Source organism: Danio rerio, chromosome 23 (genome assembly GCF_052040795.2).
Source record: "Danio rerio strain M-AB ecotype USA chromosome 23, GRCz13ab, whole genome shotgun sequence".
Classification (NCBI taxonomy): domain Eukaryota; kingdom Metazoa; phylum Chordata; class Actinopteri; order Cypriniformes; family Danionidae; genus Danio; species Danio rerio.
Window position 1 is genome coordinate 9,300,842 of NC_141043.1, and position 26,659 is coordinate 9,327,500.

At 42.3% G+C, this 26,659-nt stretch overlaps 1 protein-coding gene across 5 annotated transcripts in view; it reads left to right on the top strand.

Moving 5' to 3' along the window:
• Positions 1-255: 255 nt before the first annotated feature.
• ccm2l (CCM2 like scaffold protein) overlaps positions 256-26,659 on the top strand; it is a 46,498-nt gene continuing 20,094 nt past the window's right edge. For 3 of the 5 annotated variants that reach the window (XR_015523203.1, XM_087306587.1, XM_087306588.1), the window contains exons 1-5: positions 256-320; positions 14,092-14,259; positions 14,341-14,424; positions 19,529-19,712; positions 22,737-23,347. Coding sequence is in view for 4 of the 5 variants with exons in the window: in XM_087306587.1 (XP_087162713.1) it covers positions 291-320; positions 14,092-14,259; positions 14,341-14,424; positions 19,529-19,712; positions 22,737-23,347 (1,077 nt within the window). In the remaining variant the exon portion in view is untranslated. Of the gene's footprint in view, positions 321-14,091; positions 14,260-14,340; positions 14,425-17,349; positions 17,433-17,534; positions 17,663-19,528; positions 19,713-22,736; positions 23,348-26,659 lie in introns of all 5 variants that reach the window. The other 2 variants (XM_087306589.1, XM_087306590.1) reach the window with 1 other exon arrangement.

Genomic DNA, 26,659 nt, shown 5'->3' on the forward strand with positions numbered 1-26,659 from the left:
TTCAGTGGTGTGTGTGTGTGTGTGTGCGTGTGTGTGTGTGTGTGTGTGTGTGTGTGTGTGTGTGTGTGTGTGTGTGTGTGTGTGTGTGTGTGTGTGTGTGTGTGTGTGTGTGTTATCAGTGCTTTGAGAATGGAGGTGCAGAGGATTCAGATCAGAGTCTCTGGTGGAGTTTCCTGTGCAGGAAGTGTGTTTCCTGGCTCCACAGGGCTGAGTGGAGATTGGGCCTGTCCTACATAGAGACACACAAAAACACACACACTTGCGCACAGCCAGCCATCGGGCTGGTCAAAATGGACTATGATCCCAAGCGAACCAAGAAGGTAAGTCTTCTGTATGGTTATATATGGCGAAACTATGTTCATTTAAATGTGTGTTTGTTTTGGTGTGTTCATTGTCTGTAAACTGCATCATGTGACCTCGTCTGTTTATGCATACTGTGTATATGTGTACCTGCGGCTGATAACTTTGTGCCGGTTACGCAGTTTGTTAGTTCACACAGCATATCTCAGCTGACCTGAAAATTATGAATTTCTCTGGGTTATTTTTTAATTAGGTGTATATTCGAGTAAAATGGTATTTGTGTTGTTCTGATCAAATTACTTCCAAATTTCAAATCAAAATATTTGGTTACACTTTATTTTTGCGTTGTTTTCAGTATTTACTGAGTAGTCAGTGTTGTCAACTGAGCAATTTTGTTTTATTTTGTTAGATTTAGCAACATTTCGTACTAACGTAGCAACTTTTTTTTCAGAAAGCACCTAGCAATAGATGTAGCAATTTTTAAAATTAATTTGGCTACTTAGCAATTTTTAAAAAGTGACTCAAAAGAGCAGTGCCTGCAGGTTTTCCCCATTACAGCAGTGGTTCTCAACTGGTTTGGCCACATTTTTACATGGTCATCAAGCCGCGACCCAAATTTTTAGGAACTATAATATAATTTTAGGAACTATAATTCAGTATTTATTTATTAACATACACAAGTAGTGATGGAAAATTACCAAGACTTACAAATAAACAATACTTTATCTCTGTCATTTAAAAAAATGTATCAAATTATAGTAATAATACAGAGTAGAAACGTCAAATACTGTAAACAATGATTAGGGTACGGAAAAGTTAAATTACCATTAACTAAACTGAACCGTTAACACTGATCCTGTTGAACAGAACAAATCTGCAAATTTAAGTAAAAATTTTTAAATAATCATAACCATTTTTATAATAATCACCAGTTATTTGCTCTTCTGCTATTGTGTGGGCTTTCTTGGCCTTTGCTACACGGTGAGCATAGTAAGATTCCGGAAGTGCCTGTACTTGAACATGAAGATGTTAGGCACTTTTGTGAGCGATGCCCTCAGCTATTGGAGTCATCTTTGAAAATAGTATACAGGTTTGTCCTTGCAACTGGGATGTCATATGTAGTGAGAGCAGGTGTTAAGCCTTTTTTGTCATCAATATATGTAAATCCACACTTTGCATATTCGAGGTTATACTTGCGCTTCGACATATTTGTTGCTATAATTAAATGAAATTTCACATGTTAAACGGTATGGCTGTCGTGTGCGCATTTCAAAATAAAAGTCAGATATATGCAAAATAGGTAAAAAAAAAAAACAAAAAAAAACTTTTTTTGTTTTTTTGACCACACACTCCGCGACCCACTGAAAATGTTCCTGCGATCCACCAGTTGAGAAACACTGCAGTAGAGTAAATTGCTAGCTCAGATTGTTTTTTTTTTTTTTTAACTGTTAATTTACTTATATTTGTTAACATGTACAATCGCTGGTAATTTAAGTAGCAATAAATTGCTATAATTGTTGTCACTTTCACAAATGTGTTAATTTCACAAGTTAAAAAGAGTAAGTGCACAAGCTGTGATTGTTTAATGTCACTGTTCATTATCAGTGTTATATTTAAAAATAAAAAAAAAATCTTATCAAAAAGTGTATTACTTTTACACACAGGCAACTATATTTTTCATACAAATCTAAATGGACATATTTCTAATAATGTTTTTGCTGAGATGGCAATGAGTCAGTTTGAGAAAACATTAATTATTTTGTATACTACATAGATGTAATCTTTTTAATACAATGTAATACACGGCACCTCAGAGAGTAGAGACATCATGGGCTTACGCTTGTCAGATACTACCTGATATGAAAATTAGTGTGCGACCTCATCTGACAACATTTAGCTACTTTTCGGGCAGGCTTTAGCTACTTTTCATTGGAAATATTTGGCAACAACGTGAGTAATATTAATTAATTACATTAACTTATCATAGGGTTAGAATGTGGGTTAGTTTTATGGTTAGTTGCATGTAATTGTGCATACATGAATTTCTTATAATTATTGTATATAAGAACAATAATACAATAACAGAACTAGTGTAAAAAGTGTAAAAAGGACACCTTAAAATAAAGTGTAACCAAAAATTTAGATTTTTACCTTTTTTTCAGACAATGACAGTTCATTTGCTGTGATTTAAAAGAAATTAGGGTTATTTCCCTAAATATTGCTTTCTTAACTATTCTGAAGTTAAAATATTTACTATTTACTTTCTATTTTGTTGTTTTTGCTATTTTATACAAAAGCAAAATGTCCTCTGTTTAATTTAAAAGACGAAATAAATGCCATTAGTAGTTTACAGAATATTATAAAAATAAATTTTATACAAAAACATGACAAATATGAGACGTCCACATTTGAATTCCGCAATAAATCAAAAGTGCATTTTTTTAAACATTAAATGCAAGTAAAGGGCCTGCTTTTAATGTTTCAAATAACTAATGTGGAAAAAAATTGTCAAAATATGGGTGAAATAATGTTCTATCATCATTCAAAGTAACAGATCCATTTATGTACACATGGAAAAGCTAGGTTGCCGCCGGAAGTGGTGTTAGTCAGGCCAACAGGGGGCGCCCAACCTGCAGTCTCTGTGGGTCCTAACGCCCCAGTATATTGATGGGGTCTCTATACTGCTCAGTGAGCGCTGTGAGAGAGCTCCTAACTCAGCGTGTCGATAAAAATCAAGTAGGGGTTTAACCCTGGCATCCTCACCAAATTTGCCCACTGGTCTCTGTCTATCATGGTCTCCAAACCATCCCCATATCATATATGGCTTCATCACTCCTGATTGGTCTCCTCTCCACCAATCAGCTGGTGTGTGGTGTGCAGTCTGGCGAAATATGGCTGTCATCACGTCATCCAGGTGGAAACAAAAAGCTCTATATAAATGTAAGGAATTATTATTATTATTATTATTATTATTATTATTATTATTATCATCAAGTAAAAATGAAGCAACATACATTTATAAAAGAATAAGCCATCATACAATTTATTTTTTATTTTCATGAAAATTATTATTTGCTGAATTTGCTGTCTTTTTAAATAAACCATAAATTAATTATTTATCTAAACATGCCTGTATTAGAGCTTTTTAAAATAATATTCTGTTATTATTGTAAAGGAATTGCATAGTGGTTATAAAGCGTTTAATGATTGGATTTATTTACACTATAGTGTATAGCAATATGCATTTCACTGGGCACTTATTTTGTAGAGATTATAATGCTAGGCCACACCTCGAAAAGCCTCGTCTCGGAGGACAGAAGCTCTCTGGCTGCAGTAAAAACACAAACATACACTCAAGGGATTTCCCACAGACAACTACAGTCTGAACGTTACTGGCTCTACACTGTAAGCAACACCATCACTGCCACACAGAGTGTTGTTCACAATAAAGCAGGCATGACAAGGAATGTCTTAATGCCAATAATGTTTTATTGTGGAAAAAATAAATAAATATATGCTGAAAATAACTATTAAAGGGAACCTATTATGCAAAAATCACTTTATGAGAGGTTTTAAAGGGCACCTATGGTAAAAAATCTACTTTTCAAGCTGTTTGGACAGATCTGTGTGTTGGTATAGTGTATAGACCGTCATACTGGGGTGATATGAACACACCCAGTCCTTTTTTTTCAATTTAACTACAAAAAAAGGGTCGGCCAGTTGGAGCTGTTTTCAAATCGACCGCACCATTACGTAGGTGTGCGATCCCCCCGCCCACCGAATTGATTGACAGCTGCGCGCATTAACATGTTCCGGTAGTCGCATGTATATGTCAACAAGACCATACAGACATACGCAAAGCAACCGGGAATAAAAGCTCTGTTCTGTTCGCTAGGATCAGCAATCATCATCAAATGTGATTAAGAGTGAGTTTCACATGTTTAAAGTGTTTTAAAACAGAGTATATGTGTAATTAATTACAGCGTTTTACTTCAGTTTTACTTCATCAGCACAGCCGCGTGTCAGAACAATTATAAAAGAAGACGCTTCAATCCCGGTTTGTGGAAGTTAAATTAGGTTTATTTTGTACATTAGCATAACAGATATCCACACAGTACCTGAGGTTAGCCTTAACAAAGATAAGCGCGCTCTGTCTGTCTGCCTGTCTGCCTGCCTGCGTGTGTATGTGTGTGTGTGTGTGTGTGTGTGTGTGTGTGTGTGTGTGTGTGTGTGTGTGTGTGTGTGTGTGCGCGCGTGTTAACTTTGTAACGATATTGTGTGTGACTCATCAATGCAACTTCACAATACTGATTAGTAAAGGTTAGTTCCCCTTCGGTTGGGGAACTTCAGTGCCATGAATGGGAGGATTCGGATCAGAAGCCGCTTATCTGGAGAGTATTGAACGGGCCAATGAATGAAATTAATTGGCAGCGTAAGCTTGCGCAGGTGTGCGACATCTGCAATCATCTCAGCATATAAGCACACCTGAAGCCAGCAGACGCCATCCTTTTCGCTTCAGATCCTTTCTGAGTGAGTCGATGAGGGTTCCTCTTGCTGATCAGCACTTCAGAGCGAACGAGTGTGTCTCCCGGTCCAGAGTGGGTCTTCGCGGTGGCAGACGGTCGAGCTGGGTTACTCCCTTGCCTGCGGTTCTTTGGGTCCGGTCCTCCAGAGCGGTGCGTATAGTTGCAACTTTCCTAAAAGAGCAACACAGTCGTGCAGCACGTCCTTTTCAGGATGGCGCTCCGACTGTGCGTTTCTGGATGCGGGGGTTTCCTGTCTCCGGATGATGGACACGATCACTGCATTGCATGTTTGGGGGTCCAGCATGTTAATGCGGTGCTCGCGGGCGGTTCATGTCGTCATTGCGATGCCATGACCGTTGCACAGCTAAGATCGCGGCTAACTTTCGCAAGAGAGCGAGCCACCCCAGTTGCCTCCTGTTCTAAAAAAGCAGCGGGCGCTCGGGCAGATCTGAGGGTTTCAGCGGGAGCTAATCCGCCGCCCACGGGCTCGCGGACCTCTCGCTCCTCACGGCGCTCCATCCAAGCTTCGGGTGGTGAGAGTGATCCGTCTAACCAGATGGTAGCTCTCACACTCGCTGACACCGGAGATCAGATGTCCTCCGCGGCATCGGAGGGTGGGCTTTCACTGTCCGACGAAGATCCGGACCCGCTCGCCCCCTCCGGGCAGGTGAGCGCTGTCAAATCGGATCCTGAAGCGGACATGTTAGCCGTGCTTTCCCGGGCTGCTTCGGCCGTGGGGTTGGAGATGGTTTATCCCCCAGCTCCGCGGCCGGACCGACTAGATGGGTGCTACGTAGAGGACCAGAAGGCGAAGCCTTCGAAGCCTCTCGTCCCCTTCTTCCCGGAAGTGCACAGTAGGCTCACGCAGTCCTGGAGGGCACCTTTCTCTGCCCGTGCTGCGAGTGCCTCCGCCCTCACCGCCCTTGATGGCGGAGCTGCCAGGGGGTATGAGGCGATCCCGTCAGTGGAGCGCGCTATCGCGGTCAATCTTTGTCCGCGCGGCGCCTCTACGTGGCGGGGTTTGCCCCGCCTCCCGTCCAAAGCCTGTAGGTTGTCTGCCTCCCTCGGAGCCAGAGCTTATAAGGCTGCGGGCCAGGCTGCTTCTGCTTTGCACGCGATGGCCACCTACCAGCGCTACCAAGCGCAGGCGCTGGCCGAGCTGCACGAGGGCGGGTCCAACCCAAGCTTATTACATGAGCTGCGCACCGCGACCGACTATGCTCTTCGGACTACTAAGTCCGCCGCGTGTGCGCTGGGGAGGACGATGTCCACACTTGTGGTTCAGGAACGCCACCTCTGGCTAAACCTGGCCGATATGCGCGACGTTGACAAAGTTCGCTTTCTTGACTCGCCCATATCCCAGGCTGGCCTGTTCGGCGACACCGTCGGTGAATTCACCCAGGAATTCAAGGCGGTGAAAGAGCAGTCGGATGCGATGGGCAATGTCATCTATCGGCGTGGCCGTAAGCCCGCTCCGCCCGCCGAGCCATCCACCTCCGCTGTTCCTCGCCGAGGGCGCCCGCCAACGAGTGCTGCCCCGCCCCCGCCTGCGCCTCCGGCCAAGCGGGCGCGGCGTTCACCTCGAAAGCAGGCAGCCCCTCCTGCCCAGGGCGCCGTTAAGTCCGGTAAACGGACCGCGAAGCGTCCCTGAGACAGGCCATCCGGAGAAGAGGAAACTTGCTCTTTCCCCGCTGGAGGGCGGGGCCCCGATTACAACGGTACTTTTCAGTGCCACCAAAACATCAGTAAAAGAGCACTTTTCCCCTTCCCCGGATGTGACTGCACGAGTTCTGCCAGTCCGGGACGCGCTGCCTTCCGGCTCGCAGACTCTACGTGCTTCGCCAGTGGCTCACGAGCGCTGGGGGGACGGTCTCCCTTCCCTCAGCCCTCCAGCCCCCTCTCCGGAGTCAGGGTGCGGAGCCAGAGCGAATCGCTCTCCTCCAGCTTTTCCGCGGGACCCTCGTGCTTCCCGGATCAGCACACCCACTCCGCGCTGCCCCACCGCTGGTACGTCAGCGATTGTAGCGATGACTCCATTAGCGAGGGCTCTGCCTGCCTGGTTAGCGCGGGCCAGCCCCTCGCGGTGGCTCATACGCACAATCAGACTCGGTTACGCGATTCAGTTCGCGAAACGGCCCCCCAAGTTTACGGGCGTGTATTTCTCCAGGGTCAACCCCCTGTCCGCCCCTGTCTTGCGAGAGGAGATTGCTGCCCTCCTGGCGAAGGGTGCAATCGAGCCGGTTCCTCCAGCCGAGATGGAGAGTGGGTTTTACAGCCCATACTTCATCGTACCCAAAAAGAGCGGTGGGTCACGGCCAATCCTAGATCTGCGCGTTTTGAACCGCTGTCTGCACAAGCTGCCGTTCAGAATGCTCACGCAGAGGCGCATTCTCCAATGCGTTCGTCCTCGGGATTGGTTTGCAGCCATAGACCTGAAGGACGCGTATTTCCATGTCTCCATTCTTCCACGCCACCGCCAATTTCTGCGGTTTGCGTTCGAGGGTCGAGCGTGGCAGTACAAGGTCCTCCCCTTCGGGCTCTCTCTGTCTCCGCGGGTCTTCACCAAACTCGCGGAGGGTGCCCTAGCGCCCCTTCGGCTCGCGGGCATTCGCATACTCAATTATCTCGACGACTGGCTGATTTTAGCCCACTCGCGGGAGCAATTGATTATGCACAGGGACGAGGTGCTTCGGCATCTCCGCCTACTGGGGCTTCAGGTCAACCGAGAAAAGAGCAAACTCGCCCCCGTGCAGAGGATTTCTTTTCTCGGGATGGAGCTGGACTCGATCACCATGGTAGCGCACCTCTCCGAGGAACGCGCTCGCCTGTTGCTGAACTGTCTGAGGGAGCTCGACAGCAAACTAGTGGTCCCACTGAAGTTCTTTCAGAGGCTCCTGGGGCATATGGCATCCGCAGCCGCCGTCACGCCGCTCGGGTTGCTCCATATGAGACCACTTCAGCACTGGCTTCACGATCGGGTCCCCAGACGCGCATGGCACGCGGGCACACACCGGGTCTCGGTTACTGCGCTGTGTCGCCGCGCCCTCAGCCCTTGGAACGACCCCTCGTTCCTACAGGCCGGTGTGCCTCTAGGACAGGCGTCCAGCCATGTTGTTGTTTCAACAGACGCTTCCAACACGGGTTGGGGGGCCGTGTGTCGCGGGCATGCGGCTGCGGGCCTCTGGAAGGGTGCCCAGCTGCATTGGCATATCAATCGCCTAGAGCTGTTGGCAGTGTTCCTCGCTCTCCACCGCTTTTTACCGGTGCTGGAGCAGCAACACGTGCTGGTCAGGACGGACAGTACGGCGGCGGCGGCGTATATCAACCGCATGGGGGGTATGCGCTCTCGCCGCATGTCTCAGCTCGCCCGCCGTCTGCTCCTCTGGAGTCACCCGCGGCTGAAATCGCTGCGCGCCATTCACGTCCCAGGCACGCTCAATCGTGCAGCCGATGCGCTCTCACGACAGCTGTTACGCCCTGGAGAATGGAGACTCCACCCCGAGTCTGTTCAGCTGATATGGGCGCGATTCGGGGAGGCCCAGATCGATCTGTTTGCTTCCCCCGAGAACGCTCACTGCCAGTTGTTTTTTTCCCTGACCGAGGGCTCTCTCGGCACGGATGCACTGGCCCACAGCTGGCCTCGGGGCATGCGCAAGTATGCGTTTCCCCCAGTGAGCCTGCTCGCGCAGTTTCTGTGCAAGGTCAGGGAGGACGAGGAACAGGTTCTGCTAGTTGCGCCCCTTTGGCCCAACCGGACCTGGATATCAGAGCTCTCACTCCTCGCGACGGCCCTCCCCTGGCGGATCCCTTTGAGAGAGGACCTACTCTCTCAGGGACAGGGCACCATCTGGCACCCTCGCCCCGATCTTTGGAACCTCCACGTGTGGTCCCTAGACGCGAGGAAGACTTAGGTAACCTACCGACTGCGGTGGTTAATACCATCACTCAGGCTAGAGCCCCCTCCACGAGCCGCGCCTACGCCCTGAAGTGGAGTCTATTCACTGAATGGTGCGTCTCTCGCAGAGAAGACCCCCGAAATTGCCAGATTAGTGTTGTGCTCTCTTTCCTTCAAGAGAAGTTGGACAGCAGGCTGTCGCCCCTCCACTCTCAAGGTTTACGTGGCCGCCATCTCCGCTTATCATAGCGCGGTAGCTGGCGGCACCGTGGGAAAGCATAACCTGGTCATCCAGTTCCTTAGGGGTGCTAGGCGAATTAATCCATCTCGCCCCCCTCTCATGCCCTCTTGGGATCTCGCCCTCGTTCTCACGAGTCTGCGATCCGATCCCTTTGAGCCACTCGAATCAGTATCTCTAAGATTTCTGTCCCTGAAGACAGCTCTGCTGGTTGCGTTGGCCTCCATCAAGAGGGTCGGGGACCTGGAGGCATTTTCGGTCAGTGACTCGTGCCTGGAATTCGGGCCGGATTACTCTCACGTTATCCTGAGACCCCGCCCCGGTTATGTGCCCAAGGTTCCTACCACCCCCTTTAGAGATCAGGTAGTGAACCTGCAAGCGCTGCCCCCGGAGGAGGCAGACCCAGCCCTTTCTTTACTTTGTCCAGTTCGCGCTCTGCGCATTTATGTGGACCGTACTCAGAATTTTAGATCATCTGAGCAGCTCTTTGTCTGTTATGGCGGTCGGCAGCAGGGAAGTGCCGTATCGAAACAAAGATTATCCCACTGGATTGTGGATGCCATTTCACTCGCTTATTCGAGTCGAGGTCAGCCGTGTCCCCCGGGAGTACGTGCACACTCCACTCGGAGCGTTGCATCCTCTTGGGCGCGTGCACGCGGCGCCTCTCTAACAGACATCTGTAGAGCTGCGGGCTGGGCGACACCCAACACATTTGCAAGGTTTTACAATCTGCGAGTGGAGCCGGTTTCCTCAAGGGTATTAGGTAACCCTTTGGTGATTGAGGAGACAACTCGGTAGGGTGTTGAAACACGCTTGCTGCGCCATTCTCCCTAACACGGAGGTACGTGCGCCTTTTTTATCTGTCAGTAAAGTTCCCCGTCAGGTGAGCCCTGCAGATTCCTCCGTGGCCCCCAGCACTGACTCAGCGGAGGAGTCACTTGCTGGCCCACTACGTTGTAGGTCTGCCCGCTGGTCAGCCCGCGTTTTGGGTATAGGTGCCTGCTAGGCGTGATCCCCACTAGGCGATCCCATATGCTTATTCCGCCACGGTTAAGTCCCCCCCCTGGGCGGACCCGTGTCTTCCCTCTCCGCTAACCACTCTTTGCTATGCGTACTCCCCCTTTTTAGGGCTAGTCCATAGGTAAATTCTGCCATCTATCCCCCCCTTGGGTAACGGATGGCCTCCGCAGCGTCCTCCCTATCGGGATTGCACGCTTCCCAACGTACTGTCGTATTTCCTAGAATTATCTAGATGCTCACGACTTCCCAAAAAATATATCTAAATCCGTAAAACTTCTGTTGAAGTAGGATAAATTAGGGCCAGGGACACGTTGGAGGACCGCGCCCCCCATGATGTGGGTGCGTCACGCTTGCTTGACTATCTCCTCATCGGGGGTGTTGGTAAGGTGCAGTCATTATGGCGCTTTCCATATTCTCCCATTCATGGCACTGAAGTTCCCCAACCGAAGGGGAACGTTCGAGGTTACAGAAGTAACCCTTCGTTCCCCGAGGAGGGGAACGGAAGTGCCATATTCCGTCGCCATAATGACTGTCCCTTAGCTGTTTGAAAGTCTCTTCAGCTTAAAAGGATGGCGTCTGCTGGCTTCAGGTGTGCTTATATGCTGAGATGATTGCAGATGTCGCACACCTGCGCAAGCTTACGCTGCCAATTAATTTCATTCATTGGCCCGTTCAATACTCTCCAGATAAGCGGCTTCTGATCCGAATCCTCCCATTCATGGCACTTCCGTTCCCCTCCTCGGGGAACGAAGGGTTACTTCTGTAACCTCGAACGTTCTTACTGTAGTATCTCACAAACGCTACGTGAGACCTTCTTCCTTTAAGTCTGTCTGTTGTCTGACGCAGCTGAGGGAGGAGGCATGTAGAAATAGTGGGCGGGAAAGACTCGGCTTAAAGGCATAGTACGACAAAACCACCCCCTGCTGGAAATCAGTATAAAACAGCATCTTGTAAAAGGTATAATGAAAAATCTGATGGGTATTTTGATCTGAAACTTTATATACACATTCTTTTCGATTTTTATTGGTTCAAAATGTCAAAACATCAAGGCAAACTAGATTCATAAAGTCATGACCCTTGAAAAAAAATAAAGTTTGAAATATGTAAAACAAAGAAACACTGTGGCTCAAAACAGAACAAATATTTAAGCTTCTACTCTATTTCTGGGTCACTAATTAAACAGCAAATCCTCTGAGCCATGGGACGCAGCAGTACAAGAGGCAAATTATTACTGCTTGCTATCTTCAAAGGATTTGCTTATTATGCATATCTGGGAAAAAAAATAGTCATTGTAGCTTAAGGTAATGGAGTTGTGGTTGGGTTTCATTTAAGCTGGAGTATCGTGACGTGTTTGATTCATTATTTTAGACTGGTCTTCTGTTAAATTTAATGCGTTTTGACTAACTCACTGAAAGCAGTCAGGATGATTGATAAGCCCCATTAAATCACATCTGGTGTGAACACACACACACCGTCATCATCAACATGGTGTTTGATTGATGCCCAGCTCAACACATTCCCATACTGAACATACACACACATGCAAAAACACACAGGGAGTGCTGTACAAATCAGCAAGCTGTCAGTACAGTCTCTAATCTCTCTTCCATATTTAACAGCTGGCTCAACGATGATGTCACAGTTCGAACAGCTGGCCGATTGTACGTTACATCATCACGAAAGCAGATTTAAGCAGGCTTTCGCAAATCTGACATCAAATGAGTGACCTTAAAGTATACATAACAGTGTTAGCGAGGTTTTGGTTGAAATTTGTTTGTATGTTTAGATTCTGTTTAAACTCTGATCTGGGAAGAGTTACTGTAGTTTCATATTACATATACAGATGAGGTTAGAATTATTAGGCTCCTGTTAAATTGTAATTCTTTAAAAAAAAATCCCAAGTGATGTCCCCCACATTGGAAAATGAATGAATGAGTGAATGAATATATCATATAAGCAACATTTATTTTAAAATATTGCAATATATATATATATATATATATATATATATATATATATATATATATATATATATATATATATATATATATATATATATATATATATATATATATAACATAAAATATAATATAACAATATGCAATTTCAATGGTAATAAATTTCAATGGTTACTAAATTGTAAATGTAAATGCAATATTTTTAAATATATGATGCATTCATTCATTCATTTATTTCCTTTTCGCCTTAGTCTCTTAATTAATCTGGGGTCGCCACAGTGGAATGAACCGCCAACTTATCTAGCATATGTTTTACGCAGCGGATGCCATTCCAGCTGCAGCCCCATCATTGGGAAATATTTAATGCATATATAACATATTTATGTGAAATTCAAATATGAACTTGTCATGTATGTCATATATTTCATTATGGTGGCTTGGGAAAGCCAACATACTGTTATACTACATAAACATTTTATTCTTCTATCTTCTTCTACTTCTGAGACTAATTTCTATATGCATCTCCTGTTCATACTACAACCACCAAACTAACTCCAAACCTTCAAACTATACTAAATTAAGTTGCTATATCTTTTCCAACTGAGCCGACTGGTTTTCCGAAATCTGTCCTGACAATTTTAGAAAAGTCCTATTGACTTAACATTGGACCAAACTTTGTGACCTCATAACCTTCCGCCAGACTGTCATACAGACTTAAGGTTGGGCTCATTTAACCCAGATTACCAATCTGCCAATCACTGATGACCTATCAACTTACTAGACACACCCTAACAACCAGTTACGGGACCTAGCAACTGTCTCATAGACTTCCAATGTAAAAAACTGCCATTGACTTTAAATTGGATATACTATACCAATCCATACTAATCATACAAGCAACATGCTAATTCATACTAAATTCATGCTAAAGACATGCTAGTTTATACTAGAAACATAGTGACATGCTAATTCATTCTAGAACCATGCTAACATGCAAATTGTTTCAAGAAAAATGTTAATTTATGTTAGCAATAGCAACTGCCTAGCAATCACCCAGAACACCTTACCAACAGTCAGTAACACCTTATTTACCATAAAGAATACCTTAGCAATCACAAGAATACCTTAGCAACGGTCTTGTAACGCTTTAGTAGCCACCCAGAACTCCCAAGCAACACCTTAGCATTTGCTTACCAATGCCTTAGAAACCACTCAGAACACCATGGCAACTGCTTAGCAATACCTTACCAACCACTCAGAAGACTCTAGCAACCGCCTAGCAACCACTCAAAACACCCTATCAACACCTTAGCAACGACCTAGAATACCATAGTAACTGCCTAGCAACACTTTAGCAACCACCTAGCAACCAATCAGAACACTATAGCAACTGCCTAACAATGCCTTAGCAACCACTTAGAACACCCTAGCAATCCCCTAGCAACACCTTAGCAATGAACAAGAACACCTTAGCAACCACCTAGCAACACCTTAGCAACCACCAAGCAATACCTTAGTAACCACCTAGAGCACCCAATCAACACCTTAGTAACCACTCAGAACACTCTAGCAACTGCCTAGCAACCACCTAGAACACCCTAGCAATGCCTTAGCAACCACTCAGAACATCCTAGCAACCATCTAAAAATGGTTTAGCAACAGCTAAGTGGTCGACCTAGCAACCACTCAGAACACCCTATAGCAACCGCCTAGCAACCCCTTAGCAATGACTCAGAACACCCTAGCAACCGCCGAGCAACCACTCAGAACACCCTAGCAACCACCTAACAAGAAACATGCCAATCCACTAGAAACCTGCTAACCCTTGTGTACTTATCTATCTATACCAACTGTTTCAAACTTCTTCAAAACTACTTCAATTTTTATAGCTACTTCAAACTTTCACACTAGACTTTCTCAAGACATCATTAAGTTTTGTTTATGAAATTTAATTTTCTAGTTTGGATATATTGTCATATATATTAGATTTCTATATGGGAACAGTTTAGGTTTTGGCGGTGGACAAGGTTCTGGGATAAGAATATATTAAAAAAAATATACCAAAAGATAATAAAAAGATGAGTGTAGTGCACCTTTAATTTCTAAATGTCACTTTATGTATTGCTTTTTCCTGTACACCAATTCTTCTCTCAGGGATTCGTGTCTCCAATAAAGCGCCTAGTGTTCCCTAAATCTAGCCGGCGACAGGTGGACAAAGGCAGTGTTTACCGCAGACCCCTTCACACCGTCCCGCTTTACCCACCTGACTACCTCATCCACCCAGAGAGACTCATCTATGACTATGTGGAGAAGGAGGTCAAGGTTAGTCTGACCACACAAAGATATCAAACAACTCGCATTCACTGGAAACATCCTTTGACCTTTTTGTGAATGCCACAACAGTTCCTGGGACACCTGACATGGGTGTCCTGTTCCCTGAACCCATCCAGCAGAGACGAGCTGCTGCAGCTTCTGGACACAGCCAGGGTGAGAGCCATTCCTCAAACTAGAGATGTTGTGTTGACTATAAGTATTTTCAACCACTGTTGCCAGCTATTTTCTACGGAAAGGCGCTAAGCTCTGCCCGAAAAGTCGCTAAAAGTCGCTAGATTGTGTCATGGGTTAATTTGCATATAACTGATGTCATCATGTTCTACAATTTCTGTTTGTTTAGCAATAAATGAGTATTTATATTTGCACTATGCTTTATGTAAGCATGTCAATTTAACTAAATTTATTGCTGTTTGAATACAGGGGCGCCTCCAAGGGGTGGCCAGGGGTGGCCACGGCCACCCCTCGGTAAACTCTGGCCACCCCTGTGGCCACCCCTTCGGCCACCCCAATATAATTTTGCGGTTGACATTATTGATTTAAATGAACTCATAAATTCCCAATATTTAGATAAATAAATAAATAAAATGCAGTCACTAAATTATTGTTGGTGTTACTGACGTAGCTCTCCCCCTCTGGTTCAATGCTGGTGAAAGCAAACTGACGCATGCGCGCGGAAAACCATTCCCGCGCGCCTCACGCACTCCTGTGTGAATCCCGGTTGGTTGTTTGCATGCACGCCGACATAATAGGCACCGCTCATGCGCCGTGAAACCGGAGTAACAGCCTTTTGTGCAGAGGTGTCGGCACGCAGCGAGTTTTGAAAGTCGTTTAAAGTTTATATAATATGATGATGATGATGTTACTTTCACTAAGCATGCCTTTAAAGCAGAAAGGAGGGATAATGAGTCAGGGAGGTAAGACTTCATAACATGATTTCTCAGCCATGATCTGGTCAAAGATCACAGATAATTCTATAATACATTTTTTGTATTCTTTAGAATTGTCATAATTAATTTTCATGCAACAGGTTTCTTAAGTGATGTTGGCATATCACTCCAGTTGTTGTTTTCCAGTAATATTTGGGATTGATTTCTGTTATTTATTTAAAATAATAATTGTATATTAATATTAATTGTATTTATTTAGAATAAATATAAATAAATTGTTATATTTATTGAATAACAAATCTAACAATTCAAGAGAGGTGGGGGTGTATAGGGTGGTTCGCCCAGGGTGTCATTTAAACTAGAACCACCACTACCCTCCCCGATCGTCCTTGACAGCACGCACACACCTTCAATAGACAGCAATGGCTATTTAATATTTACCTTAAGCTACAGTATATCAATAGAAGAAGCTGCATTAATAAAATGGTTCAAAAAGCAATATGGATAAATAATATTATTAGGTATAGTGAGTGTGTATAGTAATGCCTTTTGTTCAGTTTGTTCATTTGTTTGGGTAATTAATAAATTCATTATTCTTTCATTCATTTTTTTTTCGGCTTAGTCCCTTTATTAATCCAGGGTCACCACAGCAGAATGAACCGCCAACTTATCTAGCACATTTTTACACAGCGGATGCCCTTCCAGCTGCAACCCATCTCTGGGAATAATAAACTCATTAATCTTCATTAATTTTAGACATGGCATATCTCGTATGATGTACAATAAAGGCACGTAAAAAAGAAGTTATTTATACAGTATATGAAAAGTGTTTTTAAAATAAACATAGATTTTTATTTGGTTTGCACATGTACTTGCTGAATTATTTCAAAGAATAAATTGCAATATTTCAAGTAGAATTAATTAAATGAATAAAAACTACATTATTTCATTTACCAGAAACAAAAATATAACATTACACTGAATTCATTATTTTTTTTGTGTGCCACCCCAAGATTTGGTGCGGCCTCTTCTGGCCACCCCTAAGAAAATTTTCTGGGGGCGCCACTGTTTGAATACAGTATGTCAATATAGATGTGTGGTGAATTTGCAGTAATCTCTCAGACGTAATAAACTCAAGTTCTGAAACTCTCACTTATAATATCTGTGATTGTAAACAAGAAAAGAATAAATTTGCAAATTAAATTGTTAAAATAAAGGAGAAGTAGATCGGTTTGACTGTACAAGGAAGATACCTTCACACTGCCGTGCTCAATCATTTGCCATCGGTACACAGAGGGGTGAGGGTGCAGGTGGGAGAGGCTGCTGTACGGGGACTGGGCCGCCTGTCAGTGCAGTGAGGCGGGGGAGGAGCCGACGGAATGACCCGCAGCTCGATGAGAAGAGTAGGGACGGTACAGTATGGACTAATGACAGTCTATAAAAATCTCCAGTAACACACAAAAAAGTTGCTAGATTTGTCGCTAGTCGCTTTTCTGAAAAATTGTTGCTAGGGAGGTCTGAAAAGTCGCTAAATCTATAGACAAAGTCGCTAAGTTGGCAACACTGTTTTCAATGTCAACTTGATGATTAATAAATGGTAAGAAACACACTCCAGACTAAAATAACTGTTATGCACTTGACAATTTTCAGATTGTTTTTTTTTTTTTTGGCTTTTCATTGTTAATGACTTATGTAAAAAAAAAACATGCAAAATACTCTTTCTTCTGTCACAGTTTATACATTCGTGCTTGTAGATTTCAATTGCAGTACATATTTGTGAAGGCTGTTTTCTCAAAATGTTTTTCTCCATTCTGAGCCATAAATCCTCACTTAAAAAATGGTGTTTGCTGTACTACTTTTTTAAAACAAGCTGAAACATGTGGAGACCTGGAAGGGACGTGATGGTGGGGAAAATATGGGTGGAAGAAAAAAAATGGGTGGGAGAAATAAAAAACACTGATCTCTCGCAAAGACGTTTTGTATTATATCGCAAAACTGTCTTTTCACAAACACTTCCTGTTCACTTCATACATGTCAACCCTCATATTTTTTTGGTGATTCTCCAGTATTTTACTATTCTTTCCTACTATCATCCAATCCTTAAGTATTTTCCCATATTTCTCATGTATTTTTAATCTTTACAGCACGTTAAAATATAAAAATGTCTGCATTCACTTTCTTTCTATGAAAGCCGTGTGCCGATCACAACCCAGGCTTATTCTGAAAACGTAGTCCCGTGGACGTTTCTGGAGACTGCGAAATACGTCCCGGGAGGTACGTATGGCTGCATTTTATTTTTTTTAAGCGATCGCTATGGGCCGGTATGACGCTGTTCCATTTCGCGCTTACCGGCTGACCACTTACCTCCGTGTGAAGGGCTTTCCCGCAGCAACCAGTTTGTCCGGTCAGCTCATCGTGTACGTCGGCAGACTTCAGATGCAGAGAGGAGGAGTTGACCACCGCGACCGGGTTCGAGTCCGGGGAAGAGCGGTTCCAGAAATCAGGTAAGACAAAAACAGAATCCAAAAAATAAAGTGAACGAGTTCATAACAGGGTGAGAACGTAGTAAAATCCGAAAACGGGGTAAAAAAATCAGACGAGGGCTTTTCTTTTTCTAGACGGCTTCTCTAAATTGTTGCTCGGGTTTAGGGAAGTGAGTAGGCGGGCGGGTCAATCAGTAAAATTGGTTGGGTTTAGGGAAGGAGGAGGGTGGGTCAGCCGATTGGCCGGTCGCACAGTCAATCATTCAGTCAGACAGCGGCCTCTGGTGGGTTCACGCGAGAACAGCGCGGGCGTGAACGGCACTCGCGAGAGACATTTGAGATACGAAAAAGCACACACAGCGGCCTCTTGCGGATTCGCGAAAACAAAAACTGCAAAAACACGTACCTTCCGGGACGTATTTCGCTGTCTCCAGAAACGTCCACGGGACTACGTTTTTAGAATGAGCCTGGGTTGGCCGATCATCACCCTTCGTATGCAACCTCTGATTCAGCGAATCCATGTAATGCTGACTGACGAACTCGCTCCGTATGATAAACTGATCACAGATCAGCTTCTGTACACGCCATTTAAAGTGACACCTCTGTTATCAAACAAGTGTAGAACAGCAAGTGAATCTCTCGTCTTTTTCTGTTTGATAACAGAGGTGTCACTGTAAGGATGCACAGATCTATAATGAAAGCATTCCATTACTTTAGTAACTGTTTGTGCTAATTTAAGAGAAAATGAGTTGTGTTTAAATAAAACATGCAGGACGAACATGTTTACACATTATTAAGAGTAATTGTCTGTTTAAACACACACCTGAATCCCAAAGTGTCATGCATTTTAGCTTCTCTTTAAATGGCGTGTACAGAAGCTGATCTAGCATCAGTTTATCATTGAGCATGTCCAACACAATCTCACGGCAATTCATAACTTTTTGATTTATTTGCTAATTTATATGTATTCGTACAATCTACTTTGTACAATTTAGTACGATTTGCTCATCTCCCAATGACGGTTGGGTTTAGGGGTGGGGTTAGGTGCCACGCCTCCTTTTTAAAATTAAAATTAGCCACTAAACTGGCAAAACTTAAAATACTTACGTTTTCTCGTGAGATCAGGCTGGCACGTCTGTATACATGCATAACACAAAACATTTTTTTGGGTCATAACGCAAAACATCTTTGCGAGGGAACGCAAAACATCTTTGTGAGGTAACGTCTTCATATCACTGATTTTTTTCTTCCACCCATTTTTTTACCCACCAGCACACCCCTTCCACGTCTCCATAGTAACAAAACAATTATTGAAGTTTTTTAGGGGACAACTTAATTGTTTTATGTTTAATTTAATAAAACCAAATTAGCTTAATTCGTTCATGTTGCCCCAACACAAATAGATGGTGTGGAACCCAACATTTTTTACGATGTTGACTTCAGGTCTTATTTAATGTACACCCAACCTTAGTTTTATTCACTCTAAAGGTTTTTAAAGAGGGTTGTGCTTGTTATTGTGTATATGTACATTTTATTTTACAAAACAAAAATCAATTTGGCTGTTTACAGTATTTTCAGAATTACAAAGTGTTAAAAAGAGCTTCTCTAAAAAAAAAAAAACATTTTTGGTGTCTAATATGTTCACTTCATCCATTTTCAGTGTTTCTGTGCTGAAAGTATATATAAATTAGCATATTACTAAATAATACATAATTTGCATATTTAAATATTATGTTTTAGAAAATGTGTAATACAAAAAAAGTTTGCAATTCTTAATGTTATCAATCACCCTTTTTACCTGTAGTGCTTTGCCTTCACATAATTTAAAACAGCAAGCTTCTTCACAATAAAATTTTGCACATTCTACACATTTCTGTATGCCTGTAGAAGCTGAGGGTTTTACCTCTGAAGACCAGTGTTGAACAGGACTGTATTCTCAGTCTGTCTGCTCGCTGTCTGCTGCTTACCTGGAGAGACAATGAAAAACTGCTGCTGAGGATCCCTACACATGAAATTGCTGCTGCCTCCTACCTGCGGGATGATGCACTGCATCTGCTGGTGCTCAAAACTGGTTAGTAAGAGTGAAATGTAAACTGTAAAAAAACTTTCTGCCTTAATTTTGTGGGTTTAAATTGACAAAATGGAATCAGATTAACTTTTCAAAACATACATCAGTTACATAAACTAAAAATACGAAGTTAAACTTTGTCTTAGTAAATAGTTTAAATATAATTAACGTATTAAGATGTTAAAGTAACAATAAACATTTGTTGCTGTGTTTTTTTTTTTTTACATTGTGGAGAATGTTTAAGATATACCAGAGCTTACCCATGGTTAAATGTTTCTGCCAAATGCAGAAATGTTTACCCAGAAGATTTAATTCACTCATCATTTACACACCCTTCATGAGTTTCTTTCTTTCTGTTAAACACAAAAGAAGATATGATGAAGAATGTTGGGAAAAAAGTAGCACTGACATAAAAAAGTCCCTCAAACAAGTTTGGAAAAAATGAAGAGTGGGTAAATGATGAATTTTCATTTTGATTTAGCTATTCTACTTCTGGTTAAGTAGAGATATTGTATTGAGAAAGATCTGTGAATTTGTCTGTTAGCATATCTTTGCAAATTTATGGGTTGTTGATGCTTTTTCACTGTGCCACATGACAAAAACTAATATAATCAATATTGTGATCTAAAATGCAGTAAATGGTTCTTTATGCACCTCTTATTTATTTATTTATTTATTTATTTATTTATTTATTTATTTATTTATTTATTTATTTATTTATTTATTTATTTATTTATTTTCTAGCCCTATCTCAGAACTGTGTGTGACATCTCAAACATAGTTCAATAAATTACAGCTCTTATAAATAAAAAAAAAAGAAAATTGTAAAATCATTAATAAATAGCTCAGGTCTAATGTTTCAAGTGGCTAATTTAGTAAATGTATTTTTTCATTTATATATTTCTAAAAAGATAACAATAGGTTAACTTGATACATTTTGTCACTAAAAAGACATGTCTTTCAGTGTGACAATATGAGCTAATTTTAAATCGGGCAATTCCTCTAAAATATCAACTGAAGGTCCTTATTTAAGATCATGTGACCGAAGCCCCTGTGAAGCCCATGAATTGATGTGACACCCCTATTTATTAAAAAAAATTCAAGAAGTCCAACAAGTCATGAAGAAAAAAATGTATTATTTATAATCATATATAAAATAAACAGCGGCGATGCAGTGGCACAGTAGGTAGTGCTGTCGCCTCACAGCAAGAAGGTCGCTGGTTCGAGCCTCGGCTGGGTCAGTTGGCGATTCTGTGTGGAGTTTGCATGTTTCCCCCTGCATTCGCATGGGTTTCCTCCGGGTGCTCTGGTTTCCCCCACTGTCCAAAGACATGCAGTACAGGTGAACTGGGTAGGCTAAATTGTCCGTAGTGTATGACTGTGAATGAGTGTGTGTGTGGATGTTTCCCAGAGATGGGTTTCGGCTGGAAGGGCATCCGCTGCATGAAAACATGCTGGATACGTTGGCGGTTAATTCCGCTGTGGCGACCCCGAATTAATAAAGGGTTGCGAGTTTGTATTTGAGATGTAGAATGCATGGAAAACATCTGCATAAAGAGACACGCATAGAGAGACACTGCACGTGCTGCTGAAGATTGTGGGTGTTTACAGCAGTTTGACTGATAAATATAAATTGGTAGCTAAATTGTTAACGGTGACAAACAGCATTTTCGGTTGTTTACATCCTTGTTTACGTCCTTGCTACACCATACCGTTAATGCTAGAAACTGTGCATGTAATTATTTAATTTTAACAAATAAAAACACTTACAGGTTGTGACTCACAATCCACAGCTCCGTCGATTAAAAAAGTTTTTAACCGAATCCAGCACTAAACTGGGAGTGATTCTGGAAATTCTCATTTGTCAAATGCTAGCTATATATTTTTATAACTGTCTTGAACATAATTAAAATTAAATTGTGAGCACTTCTCTCTTTGTGTCCTTTCCTTTGAAAGCCCAGAAACAGAAGAAGTTCTGTGGCAAAAGAGTTTGGCGGCGTTTTAGCGTTCTCTGCTATAACATTAAAGTGCATCTTGCCATGCTCCGTTGCTGCACAGGGTGTATGCGTGTGGTGAATGCGCGTAACCTGAAGTGTTTACGATCTCATTAGGCTGGATGTTTTTTTTTTGTAGCCCCCAAATTTGTTTCCTGTAGGCTTTGCTAAGATAACTTTGTAAAATCCAGTGTCTCCTTTGCAATGAACTTTGGGCGTATTATATTCTGAGATTATATTCTGAGATTATATTCTGTTTTTGTTCACACAACTACATTACACATCAACTAAAGTTGATATACAAAAAACTGTGAAAAAATGTACAAAAACTGTGAAAGAATTGATATTTGGTTACCCTTCATATTTTCTCAAACATCAGACTTACAGGGTTTGGGTGGGATTGACCCCCCTAATTATGGCTTGATCCCCCCTAAAGGATGTCAAAACAAGATGAATGGAGGTCCCTTTGAATCAGAGAATAAGTTCACTCTGATCTGTATTTTAAATAATAATGTTAAAAAAGTTAAAGTAATAGATATCCATTTAAACACCTCTGTAACGGTTCATACTATTGTGAATGCATAATCACACCAATCAGTCTATGAAAAAAAAAATTCATTCAACAGTCTGAAACCGCCAGATTCAGAGTTCACAAGACTGATTTCTCATATAGGCGTTTGTTTCTACAGAAAGCCTAAAAAGTAAAGTCAAAAGTTTGTACAGTTTGACCTAAAGTAAGCCGAAAATAGCTAATCAGGTCAGAATACACTAGCCTATCCTACAAAACACTAAAAACTTTAATAATATAAAATTATTAATAAATGATTTGACATTTGATGCACTGAAGCATGTACTACATTGCATGTAAGCATGTAAACATTAGCATTAACATTACTGAAAAAGATGACCCCCAAGCGTCAATGTATAATTCGCACACTGCTAAAGTCTACATAAATATAAATAAAAATAAAATCTTTAGTTTTATAGCAAAAGAAGGAAAAGTAGATCTTTAAATATGCATTTGTCTTCACAGGTCTGAATGTGGACACTGTACTAGCTGGTGACAGTCTAGAGAACAGGCCGACTGGTCTGGAGAGCCGCAGGCAAACTATAAGCAACACTGACCCCAGGCCAGCAGGAGGCACCATGGAGCGCCGCCATACCATCTGTGGTGTAGACTGGAAACTCTCAACCCGGCATGAACCCAAACAGGGTAGTGTGGGTGGAGGAGCTGGACCTGGGGGTGTCGCTGGTGGTGATGGGGGCAGCCTGGAACGGAAGCGTGTGAGCGGGAGCTGGGAGAGTAGACAGACCCGGAAGCCATGCGGAGGTAGCTGGGAGAAAAGGCCCGTGAGTGGGAGCTGGGACCGGAGGCCTGTAGGGGGCAGCTGGGAGCGACGGGGAGGTGTAGGTGTGGTTGGAGGAAGCTGGGAGAAGAGGCACGGGCCTGGAGGGAAACCTGGAGGAAGCTGGGAACGAAAACACACGCCGGGTGGCAGCTGGGAACGCAGGCAGGCTTGCACAGGGAGTTGGGAAAGGGGGAAGTCCTATGGTAGCTGGGAGAGGAGGAACCATAATCCCCTGGAGCCAATGCCATGCCCTGATGCCTACTGCAACCTCATCATACTGGCCGTAGAGAACAGGGTGAGGACAACGAGCTGTTCAGATGAATGACTGAGCGAATGAATGCGGATGAGGATGGATTAATAAGTGAATGATTGCAGGTGGATGAAAAAGTGAACAGATTAGTAATATGGATGAATGGTGGGCTCTATTAATTAGCAATGCATGTGCATGCATGGAGGGGTTAAAAGGCATAACAAAGATGATGGATGGATGGATGGATGGATGGATGGATGGAAGAATGGGTGGGTGGATGGATGGATGGATGAGTGCAAGGGTGGGTGGGTATATGGATGGATGGCTAGATTGATGGAGTAATAAGTGATGGATGGATGGATGGATGGATGGATGGATGGATGGATGGATGGATGGATGGATGGATGGATGGAAGGATGGATGGATGGAAGGATGGATGGATGGATGCATGGGAGCAAGGGTGGGTGGGTATATGAATGGATGGCTGGATTGATGGAGTAATAAATGATGGATGGATGGATTGATGGATGGATGGATTGATGATGTAATAAGTGATGGATGCGGATGGATGGATGGATGGATAGATGGATGGACTAATAAGTGATGGATGAATGGTTGGTTGGATAGATGGAGTAATAAATGATGGATGATGGATGGAGTGGGTAATAAGTAAAGGAAGGGTGGATGGATGGATGGATGGATGGACGGACGGATGGATGGATGGATGGATGGATGGATGGATGGATGGATGGATGGATGGACAAAAGAGTAATAAAGGATGGATGGATAAATAGATGGATGGTTTCAGGTGTAATAGGTAATGGATAGATGAAAGGATAATAAGGGATGGATGAATGGATGGATGGATGCGGGTGTAATAAGTAATGAATAGATGGATGGATGGATGGAAGGATGGATGGATGGATGGATGGATAGATGGATGGATGGATGGATGGATGGATGGATGGATGGATGATTGGAATAATAAGTGATGGATGAATAGATTAGTGGATGAATAAATGGTTGGTTGGATTGATGGAGTAATAAGTTATGGATGATGGATGGAGTGGGTAATAAGTAAAGGATGGATGGATGGATGGATGTATATATGGTTGGATGGATGGAGTAATAAGTGATGGATGGATGGATGGATGGATGGACAGAGTGTATAATAAGTAAAAGATGGATGTATGGATAGATGGATGCAGGGGTAAACAGTGATTACTGGATAAGCAGATGGATGGATAGATGGATGGATAGGTAGATAAATAGATGGATAGATAGGTGGATGGATGAGTGGATTGATTAATTGATAGGTGGATGGATGAGTGGATTGATTAATTGATAGATGGATGGATGAGTGGATGGATGCGGGTGTAATAAGTAATGAATAGATGGATGGATGGATGTATGGATGGATGGATAGCTGAGTGGATGTATAAATGGATGGAATAATAAGTGATGGATGAAAAGATGAATGGATGGATGAATGGTTGGTTGGTTGTATGGATGGAGTAATGGATGGATGGATGGATGGATGAAAGATTAATAATGGATGGATGGATGGATGAATGGTTATATGGAGTAATAAGTGATGGATGGATGGACAGAGTGTATAATAAGTAAAAGATGGATGGGTGGGTGGATGGATGGATGGATAGATATTAGGATGGATGGATGGATGGATGGATGGATGGATGAATGGATGGATGAATGGATGGATGCAGGGGTAAACAGTGATTAATGTATGGACTAATAAGTGATTTATGTATGGATGAGTGGATGGATAAAAAGATGGAATAATAAGTGATAGATAAATAGATGAGTGGATGGGTGAGTGGTTGGTTGGATGGATGGAGTAATAAGTGATGGATAATAGATTGAGTGAGTAATAAGTAAATGATGGATGGATGGATGGATGGATGGATGGATGGATGGATGGATGGATGGATGGATGGATGGATGAAAGAGTAATAAGGGATGCATGGATGGATGGATGGATGGATGGATGGATGGATGGATGGATGGATGGATGGATGGATGGATGGATGAAATAGTAATAAGGGATGGATGGATGGATGGATGGAGTGGGTAATAAGTGAAGGATGGATAGATGGGATAAATGTACAGTATTACTGTGTATGGATTGCTGGATAGATGGGGCAGATGATAGAGTTCAAAAGCAAAAATGGATGAATGGCTGAACAACACAAGTCCTCCAGCACAGTGTTGGGTGTAACTATTTACAAAGTTACTGTTAAACTAGTTACTGTAATTACATTAAAATACCTTTCCTCTGAAAAAGAAAAATAGGGAATTACTTTTCAAATTAGGTAATTTAATTACAAATACTTATACTACACTTGCCATAAATACTCTTTATTCAACAGGTCTGAGCAAATCTGTATGAATTCAGAGAAACGGATTAAAAAATTCATGCAAATACTGTATATTTGCTGAATAATATTTTTTTCTTTTAACTCAAAAGGCTTCATTTATCAAAGAAACAATTAACAAAATAAAAAAAATTTATGACAATACATGATGTATGAAATAGAGTGCGATTGCTTTGAAACACTTTGTTTAATATATATATATATATATATATATATATATATATATATATATATATATATATATATATATATATATATATATATATATATATATATATATATATATATATATATATATATATATATATATATATATATTTGGGGATGCAACAATACAGTTAGCCCATGGTTCATACATTGAACAATGCTTGACATGATTTTTTTTTCTACAGGTAATAGGAACAGTAAGAGGTTAAGGAAAAAAAAAATAAAAACGATTTATTGCAATACTCATTTTGTTTTACTTAAAAGCCAAGAAAAGTACAGCAGTTCCTAGTGTATTGTATAAAAAATGAACACTGAAATCTCACAGCTGCTGGTAGGCCATGTACAAACTGGGGAACACATAAAATCCTACACTCTGAAAATAAACATACATGTGAAGTTAATAAAGATAAATTGGCCATTTCAAATAAACATATTTGTACTTCAGTAAACATAAATAAACCATCTTAATTGTCTCGGTGCTGAAAAAATGCAAGACTGTAGTCTGTAACACAAATCTTTAGCACTGCTGTACTGCCTTTGTTATTTTATGTGTCTCTCAGAACCAGTGGAGTATGTTTGCTTGAAAGATTCAGATAGGGATTGTTGCTATTTGGAGAACTTTATTACCTTCTCTGCTATCCTGCCTTCAGACAGTGATGGGTGATGGCGCTGCAGATGTGCAGTCATGGTTATACGTATAAAACAGTGCTTTCACACAGTTTTTTTTAATTATTATTGGCATTAAACTTACCGG